This window comes from Anoplopoma fimbria, chromosome 5, assembly GCF_027596085.1.
Source record: "Anoplopoma fimbria isolate UVic2021 breed Golden Eagle Sablefish chromosome 5, Afim_UVic_2022, whole genome shotgun sequence".
Taxonomy (NCBI): domain Eukaryota; kingdom Metazoa; phylum Chordata; class Actinopteri; order Perciformes; family Anoplopomatidae; genus Anoplopoma; species Anoplopoma fimbria.
The window spans coordinates 9,659,335-9,676,491 of record NC_072453.1 but is presented as its reverse complement, the minus strand read 5'-3'; the positions used below and the strand labels follow the sequence as shown (position 1 = coordinate 9,676,491).

The 17,157-nt window shown below is 36.3% G+C and overlaps 1 protein-coding gene and 1 pseudogene across 1 annotated transcript; both read left to right on the top strand.

Moving 5' to 3' along the window:
- Positions 1 to 206: 206 nt before the first annotated feature.
- Positions 207 to 5,628, top strand: ghrhr2 (growth hormone releasing hormone receptor 2). The gene is made up of 13 exons (XM_054598893.1): positions 207 to 274; positions 526 to 646; positions 718 to 825; positions 1,710 to 1,819; positions 1,956 to 2,053; positions 2,133 to 2,265; positions 3,281 to 3,434; positions 3,517 to 3,595; positions 3,681 to 3,747; positions 4,410 to 4,501; positions 4,594 to 4,723; positions 5,340 to 5,381; positions 5,474 to 5,628. Exons 1-13 carry the CDS (start codon positions 218 to 220, stop codon positions 5,564 to 5,566), a joined length of 1,284 nt encoding a protein of 427 aa, XP_054454868.1. The 5' UTR covers positions 207 to 217; the 3' UTR covers positions 5,567 to 5,628.
- A 1,464-nt stretch (positions 5,629 to 7,092) lies between these two features.
- Positions 7,093 to 16,162, top strand: LOC129091315 (S-adenosylmethionine synthase-like; annotated as a pseudogene).
- The last annotated feature ends 995 nt before the right edge of the window (positions 16,163 to 17,157 follow it).

The following is a 17,157-nucleotide window of genomic DNA, read 5'->3' as shown; positions in this document are numbered from 1 at the left end:
TTTTATAACAGAGACAGAAGCTTCAACATGCTTCACATCTCTGCAGCTGTACAGAGGAAGCAGCTCACGAATCCTCCATTTAAAAAACGATCTTAAACCACAGATTTCTTCTTTTAAATATTATATCATGGATCAGAGATCTTCTGTTTGATTCAGAGTGAGATTCTAGTTTTCAGAAACAATAAAAAAGTGACCGTTCTACTTTTTAACGATAAACATGAACTTCGGTGTGACTGCTGCAATTTACTTCCTGATCATCACACGACACACGGTGGTGAGTTGTCAAAATAATTACTATAATTAATCTGCATGTAATTATAAATCATTATTTACGTATTTATGCAATTGTCTCTACTTTTTGATTCTGCAAAATTTGCAAAACTGTGGATTATATTGATACAGGAGGATGAAACACTTATTTCTTGAGATCTACTGTAGATAACATTAGGTAGCACATGAAAACTGAGGTGGACAAAACAGATAAATCAAATTAACTCTGCATTAATCTTTGTTTTTCTGTCTCAGGTGAGGTCGACTCATGCAGAATGTTCTATTGTTCTTCATCTACAAGAGAAAGAGAACGAGTGTAAACTAAAGATCAAAAGCGACGCTGCAGCTTTAATACAGTCGAGTAATTCAACTGCAGGTAACTTTAACATAAAATATTAAAGTAACATTTATTTCTCAGTATATGTTGATTATGTTTTTTATTCTCAGGGTGTGTGACGGAGTGGGATGGGATCAGTTGTTGGCCGGCTTCCTCTGAAGGCGACATAGTCTCCGTTCATTGTCCTCTGCTGTTAATGAAGCCTCAAAATCCTCCAGGTGAAAACTTTATCACATTATTTACAGCCATAAACATGTCAATAAAGTGTAGCTCACTTTTCAAGAAAACTAGAAAATGGAAAAAAAAATCTATATAAAAGCTGCTACATTTATATAAAAGTGTTCCAAAGCGGTCACTCCGTTAGCATTGTGTAATATTTCAAATCGACTGTTTTGGTTTTAAGGTCTGCAATTACATTTTTTGTTTGTTTGTTTTACAGACAGAGAAGCAAAAAACATTCCTCTACTATTATCATGTACTATATTTACATAATATGGTTTTCCACAACAACTTCACAAGATGATGAAATGTCAATTTCTACAAAAAAATCTGTTATTTCATGTTTTATTTCACAATTAAAACATATTTCCTCACAATGTGATCTCCCAAGAGTTTACAAAGATTGAAATGTTTGAAAGCCTTATTTACAAAATCTAGACTATAGCTGGAGAAATATTAAATCTCTTTTTTTATTATTTTAAATGTGATTATAATTCATATTATCACAATCATTTTCATTATTATTGTTATTATTATTATTATTAATATTTAATCTATTTTATTATTATTTCAATTTTATTATAATTAATATGATCACTGTCATCTTTGTTATTATAATATTATTATTATTATTATGTTTTTTTTGCAAGATATAAGTCAGAATAGTGAATCTGAATGACCCTTAAAAATCGCACCAAGGGTTATTTAATGTCTACTTGTTTGTATTCTGTTTAATGAGAATAATGTTTCCTATTTACGTCCCAAACTAGAACTCCTGATAGAAAGAACAGACTTTATCACATCCTCTAGATTGTTCTAGAAAGTATTTTTCAGGTTTGAACACTTTCCTCTTCCTTCATCTTCCTTCACATTTTGTTCTCAGTCTTCATCAGGAGGAGGTGTTCGGTCCGAGGATGGAGTGATCTGAGTGTGTCGTACTATGAGGCCTGTTTCTATGAAGCTTCAGAGGACGATGAAGACGTGAGAGAGGAGGTACCGCTGACAGAGCTCAGTATGCATGAAGTATGAGGGCAGTATTTCATCTACTTCTAATCCTCTCTGCCAGCAGGGAACCAAAGATTGGGTTCTTTATGCCTCTGATTAATAAATATTTCATGTTCTGCTCCAGAAAAACTACTTTGATACCCTGAAGCTGATCTACAGCGTCGGACACGCAGCGTCTCTGGTTGCTCTGCTCGTCGCTGTGCTGCTGTTCTGCTGCTTCAGGTCGGTTTAAAGAAAGATCCATTAATCAATATTTCTTAATGAGATGTTTGTGACAGTATTCCTCTCTCTCTTCTCTCAGGAAGCTGCTCTGCACCAGAAACTACATCCACCTCAACCTGTTCGTGACCTTCATGCTCAAAAGTCTCTCTGTGTTCATTAAAGACGACGTGTTGTTTGCAGACAAAAGCACGGATCACTGCACCGTTTCCACTGTGAGGATGGAGCCGGCTGACACTAAATAGGGCCTTTCATTTATTTATATGATGGGGATTTTTTCATCATCGGTTAAACTGACTGAATTGTTTTTTTCTTAATCATGTGTTCTTATCTTTAAAAATGTCTTCTTATTTCTGATAAGGCATATTAAATGATCTTGCAATGAAAACTACCAAGATCTCAACATACAACGGCGTATTAGAGCCATTGTAGGTAAAAATATGAATAATTACAGTGCCAGGGGAGAGGGGTAATATTCAGAGAAAAAACTCAGAATTTCTGAGATTGAAGTGGTAAATCAACAAGAAGAAAACTCTGATATTCTCTGACATTAAAGCAGTAAATTCACGAGAAAAACACAATTCACAATGCCATCTCCTCAAAGTCTGGAGGCTGATAAAATGATAAAATGATGATTCTGGGCTAAAGTCACGGTTATTTCCTTCTTGATAAATCTGATTGCAAAGTATAATCTCATTAGGTCTGCAGGCATAATACACGGAAAGCATCGTCCTCTGTGATGTTATGTGGTTGATCCAATGCTGCAAAGTGAAGTGATGTGGTTACTTGACAAAAATCTAAATTCTTCCAGTTTTTTTTTCTTGAAAATTTGTGACTTTAATCTTGTAAATTTATGATTTTATAAACTCAGATAATATTTATAAGTTTTTTTGTTTTGTAAATATGTAAGTTTTTACTCGTAAATTTATGATTTCAACCTGAGAATTTGCCTTGCCATTTTGGTGCATAACAATAAACATAGTAAGAGAAAATGAAAAAGATTTAAAAAGCAAGAAATTTAAATAAAATATAACAATATTAAACAACATAATTTTAACCATAATGCATTGAAAAACTGATATTTTGAAAATATATATTAATTCCTTTAAAGGACAATTTCAACTATTTACAAGAAGAAAAACACTGAATTCTTTGCATATAAATGTATTTTTTTTTGTTAATTAAAGGCCTTAGATGTAAAACCTTTTGTCCTTTGTGTCTTCCTCTCAGCTCCGGTGTAAAGCGGCCGTGACCTTCTTCCACTTCTGTGTTCTGTCTAACTTCTGCTGGCTGCTGGTGGAGGCTCTGTTCCTGCAGACGCTGCTGCTCTGCACCTTCACCTCCACCAGGAAGCTCCTCTGGATCTACGGCGCCATCGGCTGGGGTACGCCGTTGATTTACATTTATTCTGAATCTATTTGGGTTTATTCATCTGTTCAGGTCTGATCCAGAGTCTGATTTTACAGGAACGCCGTCAGTGACCGTTGTAATCTGGGCTCTGTTGAAGAAAACGCTCGATGATGAGGGGGAAGTGATCGGTCATATGTCATATTTTTATTAAATTGGTCATGCTTTATTTGATATATTTCCTATTTAAAGTTAAGGGTTGGATATGTCTTTGCATGTGCAGGTGTTGGGACGACCTGGAGAGCCGCTTGTGGTGGATAATCAAGACTCCCATCCTTTTCTCCATCTTTGTAAGTTTACGTTCTCTTATCTGATCTCAAATTAACTTCTGGTATCAGAACATTTCTCACTTTAAATTTCTCCTATAACAGCATAACAACACATTAATAAACCTTATTCTAAACAATAGACGTTGACTAAATGTTTTGGAATTATCTAAAATGATCTAGACTTAAAGGTTTAAATCTTACATTTGCATAGTGATATTTTAAGTTGGCCATTTGCTCAATATTTGGCATTTTCTGCCTGTTTTAACTTTACTTATTTACAGATTTACATCATAATATTTTAAGTGGGCACTTAATCATTAACCTAAAACAATTTTTTTTATTAAATTTAAAAGCACCAGATACAGAAATACTTTTTAAAATATGTGAACACACAAATAAACTACTGAAATATTAAACTTTTTAGTACTGTTGCATAGTTTATTTTGATTAAAATAATAATTTGTGATGGCCCATGTAGTTTTCTGGTCCAGAAACAGCGTAACTGTTTGAAAACTACACATTTACTTTTGTTTACTTATATTTTTTTGATGTGGCCCAACATCAAAAAAGTAAATGCATAATAACAGGACATGCACAAAAAGACTGTGTCGGTGTGAGAACTTCAATACTGTGTACTTAAATCACTACATAATACAACAGTTTACTGTGTTTGTGATCCACAGATAAACCTGGTGATCTTCCTGAACATCAGTAGGATCATTGTTCAGAAGACGAAGGCCACTCATGTGAACCAGAGTGAGACACACCTGACCAGGTAACTCTGTTAATGACTCATTGTTCTGATTTCATCCTTCAGTCTGTGTCATTGCTCTTTTTTTTTTAAATATCCTCTGCTGCCCTCTGCAGGACGCTGCTCCGCTCCACGCTGCTCCTCCTCCCTCTGTTTGGGGTTCACTACGTGGTGTTTGCACTGATCCCAGAACAGGTCGGCGTCGGACCTCGACTCTACTTTGAGTTAGTTTTAGGCTCCTTCCAGGTAACAAAGATAGATAAGTTAAGGAAAGACTTGTTTGTTTCTCTCAGACTACTGTAAAGAAAACATCCAAAATGAAAATAGCACATTTTTGATAAGATGAAGACTAATTTGCATATCTGAAGTTTAATGTTGATATCTATTAGTTTATTGTTAACCTTATTCACCTGGGGTGTTCCCCTTTAAACAATTAGTTATCTAGTCTCCTAAACAAGTTTTATGTTGAGTGTATTATTGGTAAATGAAAAAGAAAAGAGCTGCAACTAACTAAAATTAATTTCTTTATTAATGTTTTCGTCAAAAGATATATATGAAAATAGCGAGAAAAAAAGTTAAAACCAAAGGAGTTTTGCACAATTTGCCAGACAAAAGAAACCACTTTAACACATCACATTGGACTGTGGGAAATTATAAAAGTTCACTATTTACTACCATTTTTTAGGCCAAATGATTATTTTCATGATTAACCTGAACTTGAATCCATATATACTCAGTTTTTTCAATAATAAATCCTCACATTTGAGAAACTGGAATCTATTTATCAACTAGTCGTTGCAGCTCTAAAATATGTGATGTAATTAAAATATGTTACTAACTTTGATTTTTCATGTTGTTCCAGGGTTTTATTGTTGCTCTGTTGTACTGCTTTCTAAATGGAGAGGTGAGTTTTCACAATATAAAGAACAACTTCATCAGAGTCAGCTTTGTCATTTAAATAAACATTTAAATGTATAAATCATTATTGTCTTTAAGGTCCAAAAAGAAATCCAGAGGACGGTGAGAAGATGGTTTCCTGAGACGAAAACTAACGCCATCAATCTGCCGACACAAGAGTTTGTCGCCTAAAGTCAAAATTAAAGAAAATAATTTATTAGTTCTTTAATCTTCTGACAGTATTCTTTGTTAAAACGTGCTTAAATTGTACTTATATCACTAAATTAATAAAAAAAATATGAGGATTTGTTGTGTCTCCAAATGTTTGTGCATATAAATAATATTATTTTTAGTGTTTTTTAAAGTAAATCTTACAGAGAGTAAGTGTAAGTTTTGGAAGAAGTATTCAAATCATTTTGTTAAATAAAAGTAATACCACAGTATAAAAATAGTCCTGCATTCAAAATGTCTCACTCAAGTGAAAGTACAGAAGTATCAGCAACAGAATGTACTAAAAGTACTCATTATGCAGATTAATTAGTGTCAGTGTTATATTATTGGATCATTATAAATATTGTACTAATATGTAAGCAGTACTCTTATGTTATTGGTTAAGGTGCTCTTTTTAACTAATTTATAGATGTTTGATAGTTTAATCTTTAACAATGGATCATACTTCATAAACTGATCACTTGTTGTATTTGTAAAATCTTGACTTTAAAAAGTAACTATAGTTTTTATAAGTGGTTGAAGAAGTATTCAGCTATTTTACACAAGTAAAAGTAGTAATACTACAGTGTAAAAATATTCTATTACAAGTGAAAGTATGGCAGTCATACTCATAAATAAGTAAAAGTACAACAGTATCAAAAATAAATGAAGTAGCAAAAGTACTAAATATGCAGAATGACCCATTTTATTATCATATATATTATATTACTTGATTAAACTAATTGATGCATTAATGTCTTTATCACTTTAACGTTGCAGCTGGTTAATGTGTAGGTACTTTCAAGTGTTTTAAATATGATTATAGTTTAATAAAACATCATCATTTATTAGATGATTTATATTTAGTTTCACTAATCAGAATCTGAAAAGTAACTAAAGCTTAAAAATAAATGTAAAAAGTAAAAAGTACAATATTCCCCTCTGAAATGCAGTGATGTAGAAGTATAAAAGTACCACAAAATTGTACTCGTGTGTGTGTGTGTGTGTGTGTGTGTGTGTGTGTGTGTGTGTGTGTGTGTGTGTGTGTGTGTGTGTGTGTGTGTGTGTGTGTGTGTGTGTGTGTGTGTGTGTGTGTGTGTGTCCCATCATAGACCTCAGGGGCCCCCAGGTACAAAGAAACAAAAGAGCCGGGCATGAATGAACCAGAGGAGGAGCTTCACAGTAAAAAACTTTGTTTAAATAAACTCTCTGATTTAAAGAGTTTTAACTTTCAGACCGGTCTGAGTTTTAGGAGTTCACTTCCTGTCACACTTTTCAACGCTGGAGGACTTAAAGAAAAGAGTCTCAGAGTAAAAGAAGAAGAAGAAGAGAGGAATCCCAGCTCCCCTCTGAGGCCTCTGAATGGTTTAACCCACTGGTTCACATGCCCCCCCCCACCCCTCATGTGTGTTGTTTTTAGCCTCATATAGTGCAGGGTTATCCAGCTGCTCTCTCTCGGTGTCGGTGAGTTTAGGCTGCAGCCACGCTCTCCGTCTCTCCCCCCCTCCTCCACCACCTCCTCCTCCTCCTCCTCCGTCTTTAATAGAAACACATCAAGTGAACAAGATGAACGGGACGATGGACGGGATCTACGAGCGAGCTCCTCATGATGGCTCCTTCATGTTCACCTCGGAGTCCGTGGGAGAGGGACACCCTGGTGAGTAGAGCAGACGACCCCCCACCCCCACACACACACACACACACACACACACACACACACACACACACACACACACACACACACACACACACACACACACACACACACACACACACACACACACACACACACACACACACACACACGAACACACTGCTGCTGCTGCAGGTTTATGAATGAGGTGCGGCGGTCCTCGTGAGCTTTTCATGTTTCACTGATCATTGATGACTTTGAGGAATGTGCAGAGTCCTGAGCGCTTTAGAAAAGTTTTAAGAGCCGGATAACTCTGACTTTGTGCACTGATTTCTGTTCGTGTGTGTTTAAAGCATCAGAACTGACAATAAGATTTGCACATTTTTGGTGCATTACCAAAAAAGGATAGTTACAGTTGAGGTGCATGTGATGTTTTGTGTCACTTTGTACCTTTATTGTTGTTACGTAGCATCCTTTTTTTGGTTGTGTGTCTCTTTGTAGCCTCTTTATGTCTCTTTGTGGTTGTTTTGTGTGTTGTTGTAGTTGTTTCTTGTCTCTTTGTTGCTGTGCATCTCTTAACAGTCTATCATGTGTCTTTGTGGTCGTTTTGTGTGTCGTTGTAGTAGTTTTAGGTTTCGTTGTCGTCATATTGAGTCCCTTCCTGGTTCGTACATGTCTCAGGTGTCTGAGACGGATCTGCTGACTGTCAGAAGAGTCAAACTAAACATTGAAGGCTGCCTCTCAATGTTTAGTTTGACTCTTCTGACAGTCAGCAGATCCGTCTCAGACACCTGAGAGGTCTGAATGATTCAAAAGCTGAATGACAGACTATAAAAACTGCACACCACTCTGGGTTTACTCTCATGTACTTGACATTTAACTCTTAGTACGTTAGTAATATAACAACATACACAGAGTCAGTGATCGCTGAGAGTTTAGCTCATTATTACCTTTTATGTAGTGCTGTAGGTTTAATCTATTAATAATGCTGATACCTCATTTTTGTCTATTAAATGTCAAAAATATGATAATCTTCCAATCACAACTTCCAGAAACCCAAGGTGACGTCTCAAAAACTACTTGTTTTGTTTTGGCCCAAAACCCAACAGTTTACTGTAAAATCTGAACAAGAAAAAAATCAGAAAATCTTGAACCTGTTGCATTTTTTCAAAGTTATTGTTTGATAAATAACTGGAACAATGAATTGATTATCAACTAATATAAACAGACATTTACAACTACCTTCCTTAATGCAATCTCACTAAAATGAACCATAATGTGACAAAACTCTTAAAAATTACACATAAATTTCCAACAATTAACCCAAAAAGGTATTGGACACGGCGGCAGATGCAACAGGTGTTATTAGACAACTTAAAGTACACAAGGTGTCACTTAAACATCACCAAGGCAACAACACAGATGTTAAGACAGAATTAACACATAAATGAAAAAACAAAAGAGCTGCACAGTTTGAAAACTCTTCATAACTGTTGGTTGTTGAACTCACCTGTACGACGTCATTCTCTTGTCTACCTTTGAGTCCTCTAGTACCAAAGCACATGTAGAAGTTGATGCAGCTCGAGCATATTTGCGTGTAAGCATTTTTTTTTTTGCAGCTAGACGCAGAATGCACCTGTAGCTCACGCGTCAGCTTAGGTGTGTTTGATTTGGGTCACTAAAGCGGTTCCCCCGGGTGGTGCCAATCGGCCCAGGTGACAGACCGCGTCACTCATAACTCACCTGTCGGTCCGACACTAGTGAAGGTAAACATGGAGAGAGTCAGCTGACCGCAGAGCATCACGGTCTCCGGACACAAAGCTCCGCCCCCCCACCGGTAACTTCAGACAGACAGGTGAACAGACAGACAGGTGAACAGACAGACAGGTGAACAGACAGGTGAACAGACAGACAGGTGTAGCTTCAGATTTGAGAGTTTTTCAGGAAGTTTTCACATCTTGATATAAAGTACAATAGTTTACATAAAACAACAAGTACAAGTTTTTTTTAAAAAATACACAAAAATATGATTTAAGAGTAAAAAGATGTGCTTTAAAAATGTTACTTAAGTTACTGTACTAAAGTATAAACAGCAACATGTACATAAAGTATCAAAAGTAAAAGTATTCATGGTGTTGGCAGTTCAATTTTCAAAAGTCCTGATCATATTTAGAAATTTCTGTCTATAATTGAGTCATAAAAACCTAAATTCCAAACTGAAAACATTTGTTTATGATATTCTTTTGATTTTGATTTAAATCAATGTGTTTAAAAATGTAGAATTAAGCCAGGTTGCTGCACTAGAATTATAAAAAATGAAACTTGATTTTGGAAAATACTTGAAACAAGTTGATTTGCATTGAAAATAGTTTGTGAATTGAGTGAAAACAGAACATTACAACTAGAAATATCATATTTCACGTATAAATGTTCCTTTAAAGACTCACTAACAGACTAAAATGACTTTCTGAAAAGCAGATTTTGTGCACTGAGCAATGCATCATATTTTATGAAATTATTTGTTTTGTGTGAACATTTTTCAATGACTTAAGTTGTCAGAAACATACTGTGCAGTTAATAAAATACAGTATCACTGTGTGAAATGTGGTGAAGTGGGATGTGTCTCTGTACAGTTGATGATCTGATGGAGTTACAGCGTTCGATGTCACATTCAAGGAGCCGAGTCTATTCATAGATCTGCAGCTCCTTCTAGGACGGATCAGTGGGCCTCTGATGGAGTGCTGACATGTGATCTCTTCTAGGCTTGGCAGAGATCAGGAATGTGCAGCAGAAGGTCACACGAGGGAACGACATCGTGATGCAGATATTGATGCATGTGTATCTATGTTTTTTTTCCCCCAGATAAGATATGTGACCAGATCAGTGATGCTGTTCTGGATGCTCATCTGAGGCAGGACCCCGACGCCAAAGTGGCTTGTGGTGAGCACAAATAAGGGAACATTTTTATTTAATTAAAAATGTGTTTTTTGGGGCTCAGGAGCTGATAAATAATATGATTATATGTATATATATATATATATATAAGAAAGCTTAACAAAGTAACATGAAAGTATGTGAAAATATTGATTTACTTTCTGTAACTGATAACTTAAGATAAGAAAAGATCAAATTAAACAAAATAAAATAAATTAAATTAAATTAAATTAAATAAAAAAGCAAGACAGGAAAATATGTTATATAATAAAATTGATAAGACAAGAAAATATGTAATACAATACAATTAAATTAAATAAAATAAGAAAAAGCTTTATTCGGTTGTTGCAGAAGCATAAAGAAAGAAATAAGTACAGATTAATTAGAAATTTAAAAAATATACATAATAAGAGATAAATAAAACTACAACAGAAGTAAAATGATAAACATGAGCTGCTACTAGCAGAACACACCGTTGCATTGTGGGTAATGTAGGCACAAGTCACAATGGCAGAACAACACCACAGTAAAAGCAATTATTCTTCTCATGTATGAAACTGTAAAAACAGATAATAACTGGATTCTTCACACACCTTTGATCACTTCAGTCTGACACCATTGTAACTCTCAAATCGTGAGATATAATTGTTTAATTTTTCACATCACACTTCTATCTTATAAAGACAAAAACGTCGTGTAACGTCCTCTATGTGTCGACACAGAGACGGTGTGTAAGACTGGCATGGTGCTGCTCTGTGGGGAGATCACGTCCAGAGCCAACGTGGACTACCAGAAGGTGGTGAGAGACACCATCAGAGACATCGGATACGACAACTCAGACAAAGGTGAGCGTGAGATCCAGATGTTTGGTCTCACCTTCAACGGTTAGTTTGATGGTGTGAGTATGAGTTGATTCTGAGTGTCCCCTGTCTCCGTCTGTCCAGGCTTTGACTATAAGACCTGTAACGTGCTGGTGGCCCTCGAGCAGCAGTCTCCAGACATCGCACAGGGAGTTCACATCGACCGTCTGGAGAGCGACATCGGAGCTGGAGACCAGGTCACCTGGAAAAACACAACACAACTGAGAACAAATTGTCTCTTTTATTATCTTTATGCCTTTTTGACAGTTTAAATTATGTTTGTTTTTACAGAAATACTTGAAAAGACTGAAAACTATGGATCAAAGTTCATGAATAGCTCTAGAATTGAACTCTTTATATATAAAGTGTAGGAGGGCAATGTGAGGTTGTTTGAATGGAAGAAGTATTCAGATCTTTTACTAATAAATGTAGTAAAACTACAGTGCAAAAATACTCCCTTACAAGTAAAAGTCCTGCATTTCAAACCTTACTTAAATACCTAAAAAAATATAAGCCTCAAAATACTCAAAATAAAATAACTAAATATGCAGAATGACCTTTATCAGAACAATACTACAGTATTATTAGTCATTATTGATGTAATGTAAACATCATTGATGCAAAGCTGGGGCTAAGTTATATACTGCTTGCTAGATGTATAATAAATAATCTGAATCTGCAAAATAACTTAAGTTGTATATAAAATGTAGTGCAGTAAAAAGTACAATATTTCCCTCTGAAATTTTGAAGTTTTACATGTTATATATGTTTTGCATAAATATTTTAAATCTGAAAAGCAACTAAAGCTGTTAAAGAATTAATCATCAATCAAAACATAATTGTGGAAAGAGTATTTCCCCCAGAAATTTAGTGGAGTAAAAGCATAAAGTACCTCCAAATTGTACATAAGAACAATACTTGAGTAGTTGCACTTAGTTACATTCCACCAGTGTAAACAGAAGATAACTTATTGGTTCCTTCCTGTTCTGACAGGGTCTGATGTTTGGATACGCCACCGATGAGACGGAGGAGTTCATGCCCCTCACCGTCGTCCTCGCTCACAAACTCAACTCCAAGATGGCCGAGCTGAGACGCAGCGGGGTCGTCCCCTGGCTCCGCCCCGACTCCAAGACGCAGGTGAGGATCCAAATACACTACTGATAAAAAAAGACATGTCACATGTGCTGACATAGTTTCAAGTGTCTGGACCAAATAGATCTTATGAAACACCAGAAACATGGACTTAAATTCTGAAATTCGTTATCTTCTCATAACTAATACAACCTGCCTCAATAAAGGTTTCATCCAAATAGAAGAATTATTCAGAAATTAAAGACATTTTTAAGAAGTTCAGCCTTTAAATTGTCACATAATGACCAATAAAACATTTTCAGTGTGAAAGAAAAGTCTACTTAAATGTAACTGTGCACACGTAGGTCATTTACTTGGTGTTCAAAATCCCACAAAAATAAATCTTTACCTTTTACTTAAATTTTGCTTCACAAAACTTTCACTGTTGTTGCTTTTGTATCGTATTAGTGTAATTCAGGGGCATTCGTGCAAAATATCTCAATAAAGATCTTTCCATCCCTTTATTCTGATATAAGACTTAACCAAGTGTGTATAAGTAAAGAATCCCAGATCCTTTCATAGTTTTAATGCCCTGCTTCAAAGTCATCCAAAATAAACCCTTAATAATATGTTTACATACAGTTTAAAAGATCTTTAAATAGTCACTAGTAGATGGGACGGTAATAGTGATCTCCAGAATGTGCTGACCATCCAGAGCAGACTGGTATGTAACATCTGAGCCGGGAGACTACCATGTTTATAGCTTACGGGTTAAAAATGTTTATCACTCTACATGTCCTAACAATTATATCCCAGTTTGTACACAACACAAAGTAATATCTACCGTAAACTAAAACCTCTCCACTCACATCCGTCCAGGTGACGGTTCACTACACCCAAGAGAACGGCGCCGTGATCCCTAAGAGGGTTCACACCGTGGTGATCTCGGTGCAGCACGACGACGACGTGAGTCTGGAGGAGCAGAAGAAGGTCCTGAAGGAGAAGGTCATCAAGGCCGTGGTCCCGTCCAGGTACCTGGACGACAACACCATCTACCACCTGCAGCCCAGCGGACGCTTCGTGATCGGTGGACCACAGGTACGAGGGTTTCTTCTCTCAGGCTCATGCTGTTAAAAATGTGTGTTATGAAGACTCTGATGAAACGTGTTGCTCTCACAATGATCTTGTTGTTTATGCTGCAAATGCTGATGAGTTTTGACAGTTTTTTCTTCTTCGTACATGTTGAAAGTTGGTGAAAATGCACAAGATATGAAGATGCAAACTGTTGACCTTTTCTTAACAGGATGATTTAATGCTTTAAATAATTGCATTGCAGAAACAAAAATAATGATACAGTTTTTTGTCGATTTACAATTTTAAAACTCGATTAATTGTTTGAATGTTTTTATGAAAAGGAAATTGCCAAACATTTGTTGATTTTACCAACTTAAACGATTTTCTCTGTATTATATCATGAATGAATGTCATTGACATTTTAGACACCATCTTTAAATTAAGATGAGAATTTTTCCTTACATTTAATTTCCTTTAAAATGAACGGATGACCCAATTAAAAATTGTTTATTGCAGCTGTGAATCTTGTCTAAATGCTTCCTTTCCCTTGCAATTGTTTTCCACCAACAAAGTGTGGCACATTTTCACTTTCAGAGATGTAACAAAATCCAAGTAAATTCTGTTGATCACTGTTAATACTACCAAAACCAGGACTGTGTAGAGCAGACTGTCAGACTCTGCTGCAGTAGTATTAGAGGTTTTTCTAAAGGGAGACTGGTGCTCAGAAACTTTTGTCCACAGGGACCGCCAAAATAAACACAAAATCGAAGTACGTAATTTTAAGTAAAAGTACCAAAACAACAATGCAGAAATACTTCATTGTGAGTAAAATTACTGCATCTAAATTCTACTTATGTCAAAGTACACAAGTATTAACTACAAAATATACTTTAGGTATCAAAAGTTAAAGTATTTTTTGTTGGAAAAGCATTTTGAAACAATTGTTTGTGTACATTGTAAACATAAATCTCTGCGTGTCTCTCAGGGCGACGCCGGAGTGACGGGCAGGAAGATCATCGTGGACACATACGGAGGTTGGGGGGCGCACGGCGGGGGGCTTTCTCTGGGAAGGACTACACAAAGGTGGACCGGTCCGCTGCCTACGCCGCCCGCTGGGTGGCCAAGTCTCTGGTGAAGGCCAAACTGTGCAGGAGGGTTCTGGTGCAGGTGAGACCAACGCATCCTTCCAAAATGTACATCTGTGATGTTTGTGTTCAGCTGCTTTCAAAGAAAAACACTTTAACATTTACAAAAATCCTGCTGTTCCACAAGAACGAGGTCTAAAATACAGACCACTGACAAACTAAAACAACATATTCTCACACAACAGTTGGTATGATATCTTCGGAAAAGTCACTCCATATTTTTCGTGTGTTTTCCTGTGAAAGTCCGGCAACACGTGTCAATTTGTTTGTTACATGCATGCTGTCTTTTCAAAATAAACTTCCATCTTCACAGGAAACAACTTAGTTAGGTTTAGGAAAAGATCGTGAAATACTTATGTTTAGAAAAAGATGATTTAATACAAATAGAAGGTTTTGTAAATGATTATAGGTTGGATTAAAATAACTGAAGAAGTGTTGTTACTGAAGTTCTATAGTTACGTGACAAATAAATCAACGTTGACTTTTCATCTCACAAGCGGAACCAACAGTGATCTCCTGTGTGAAAGATTGGGCTTTGTTAGAAAAACAAATCCCAAATGTTTTGTGGGATTTCCATGAATTACGGCGCATTAATTCTGGTAGTTATAGCCATGAACCCTGGATGACAACAACCCGCCCAGAGATGTATCAATGTTTTCTCTTGTCTGTATTTTCAGGTGGCGTACGCCATCGGAGTCGCCCACCCGCTCTCCATCGCCCTCTTCACCTACGGATCCTCTCAGCGGAGCGAGAAGGAGCTGCTGCAGGTCGTCAACAAGAACTTTGACCTCCGACCCGGCTTCATCGTCAGGTTGGCACTAAACGTATCACACTGCATCTGCTTTGTTGTTACAAGAAACGGGATTGAACCATACTCTGTGGTGGAAGAAGTACTCAGACAGATTACTATTAAGTTGATATCTTGTGAAATACAAGAATAAATTCAGAGCTATCTTTACATGCAACATATTTTTCTCACAAGTCAATCAGAGCAGACTGTCTTAAAGAGACAGGCGCTAAAACGGAGCGTTTCAGACAGAGAGTGAATACAGGTAAATTCAGACAGACAGTATGAGAAAAATAAAGTGTTTTTTGAACATTGAAGCATGTAAACAGACTCTAATAGCAACCTCAAGTACAAGTATGAACCTGAAAATTAGCATATGTCTCCTTTAAGTAAAAGTACCCACCAATACTATTGTGTGTAAAAATCCTGCATCGAAAAAACTACTTAATTAAAAGTGTGCAAGTATTAGCAACGAAATGTACTTCAAGTATTACACAAATTAATTCTGCTGGAGTCTGAGCTGAAGGAGTTTCTAGTAAACCTTCATGATTTCATCTGATTTCATCAGAATCCGACCCGGTGGCTCCGATGACGAGCTTTAAGAATAACTATATAGAAACAGACGATCTTCTCTCTGATGGTCTTGTTTACTGATGTGGGTCATATAGAGGATCAGGACTAAACTGAGACCAGATTAAAGCTCCTCACAGTAACTTTAAGCGAGGCCATGTGGTTTGGAGGAGAAATGTTTATTTAATAGAAACAAAAAACACTAAGTTACTACTCACTAAAGCTTTCAAAGAAATTTAGTGGAGTAGAAGTGTGGAAATACTCAAGCAAAGTAACTCAACGTTGTTCTTAAGTTCAGTACTTGAGTAAATGTACTTTGTTTCTTTTCACCACTGACTTTATGTCACTCTGAAAATGTTTAACCTGAATTGATCTCGATTGTGCTGCAGAGATCTGGACCTGAAGAGACCGATCTACCAGAAGACGGCCTGCTATGGACACTTTGGCAGGAAAGAGTTCCCCTGGGAGGTCCCCAAAAACCTCAACTTCTAGAGTATCCGTGTGTGTGTGTGTGTGTGTGTGTGTGTGTGTGTGTGTGTGTGTGTGTGTGTGTGTGTGTGTGTGTGTGTGTGTGTGTGTGTGTGTGTGTGATGTGTTTGTGTGATGTATAGATAGCTGTCCTCCTGCTTCTGTAACCCGGTAAGGCAGATGGGAGGGATGGAGCGGGGCGGGTGGAGATAGTCTCTGCTGATTGGACGGCAGGAGGAGCTTTCATCTGTAATTGATCAACCCCTTTAACAGCAATCTGAAATATGAGCCAGCTGTTTGGTATTTTTGTCCCACAGAGTTTCGTGGAACAGTTTCGTGCCAACAGTTTGTTTTAACACTTAAAAACTGGTTGTTTGCTAAGATTTTCTGTCCGGAAAAGAGTGAATGACCGAAATCTGAATGGAGAGCAGCCATGCATGTGTTCAAACCGCTTCAGTGTCTTATGAAAAATCTACATTTTTGTTATTGTTGTCATTATTTTTATCAGTCTGCAGGTTTTAGTGTTACTTTGGATGATATAACCTAAAACCTTCTGAAAGATCTTAAGTTATTTCATAAAGTGAAGACTGTTTTGTTTGCATTTCAGCACCAAATCAAACCTGCACCGTTAAACTATTTTTTGGTTTGTGTTCAAGAAAATAAAAAAATATATATATTATTTGGTATTAAAACATGAATGTCATAAAAAGACCTGCAGACACTTGATTTCAAAACAAAATATGTATAAAGCAGATTTCCCAAAGAAGTTGAGTAACACATAAGTTCTTTGCTGCATGCATCCAAACATTTATAATACTTTAATTATTGTTGTCAGTATTTTTGTATGATAGATAGCAGGTTGCTAGCTGAGAGTCTGCAGGTGGTAGTTTGATAATCCAAAACTTTCAAAGCTCGAAAAATAAACTGCCAGTCTTTATAGTTTGAATGCACAAACTTGTTTTCTGTTAAAAATACTATTATGCTCTCATATAAGTTGTATATTATTATTTGGTATTAAACCAAATGACCTG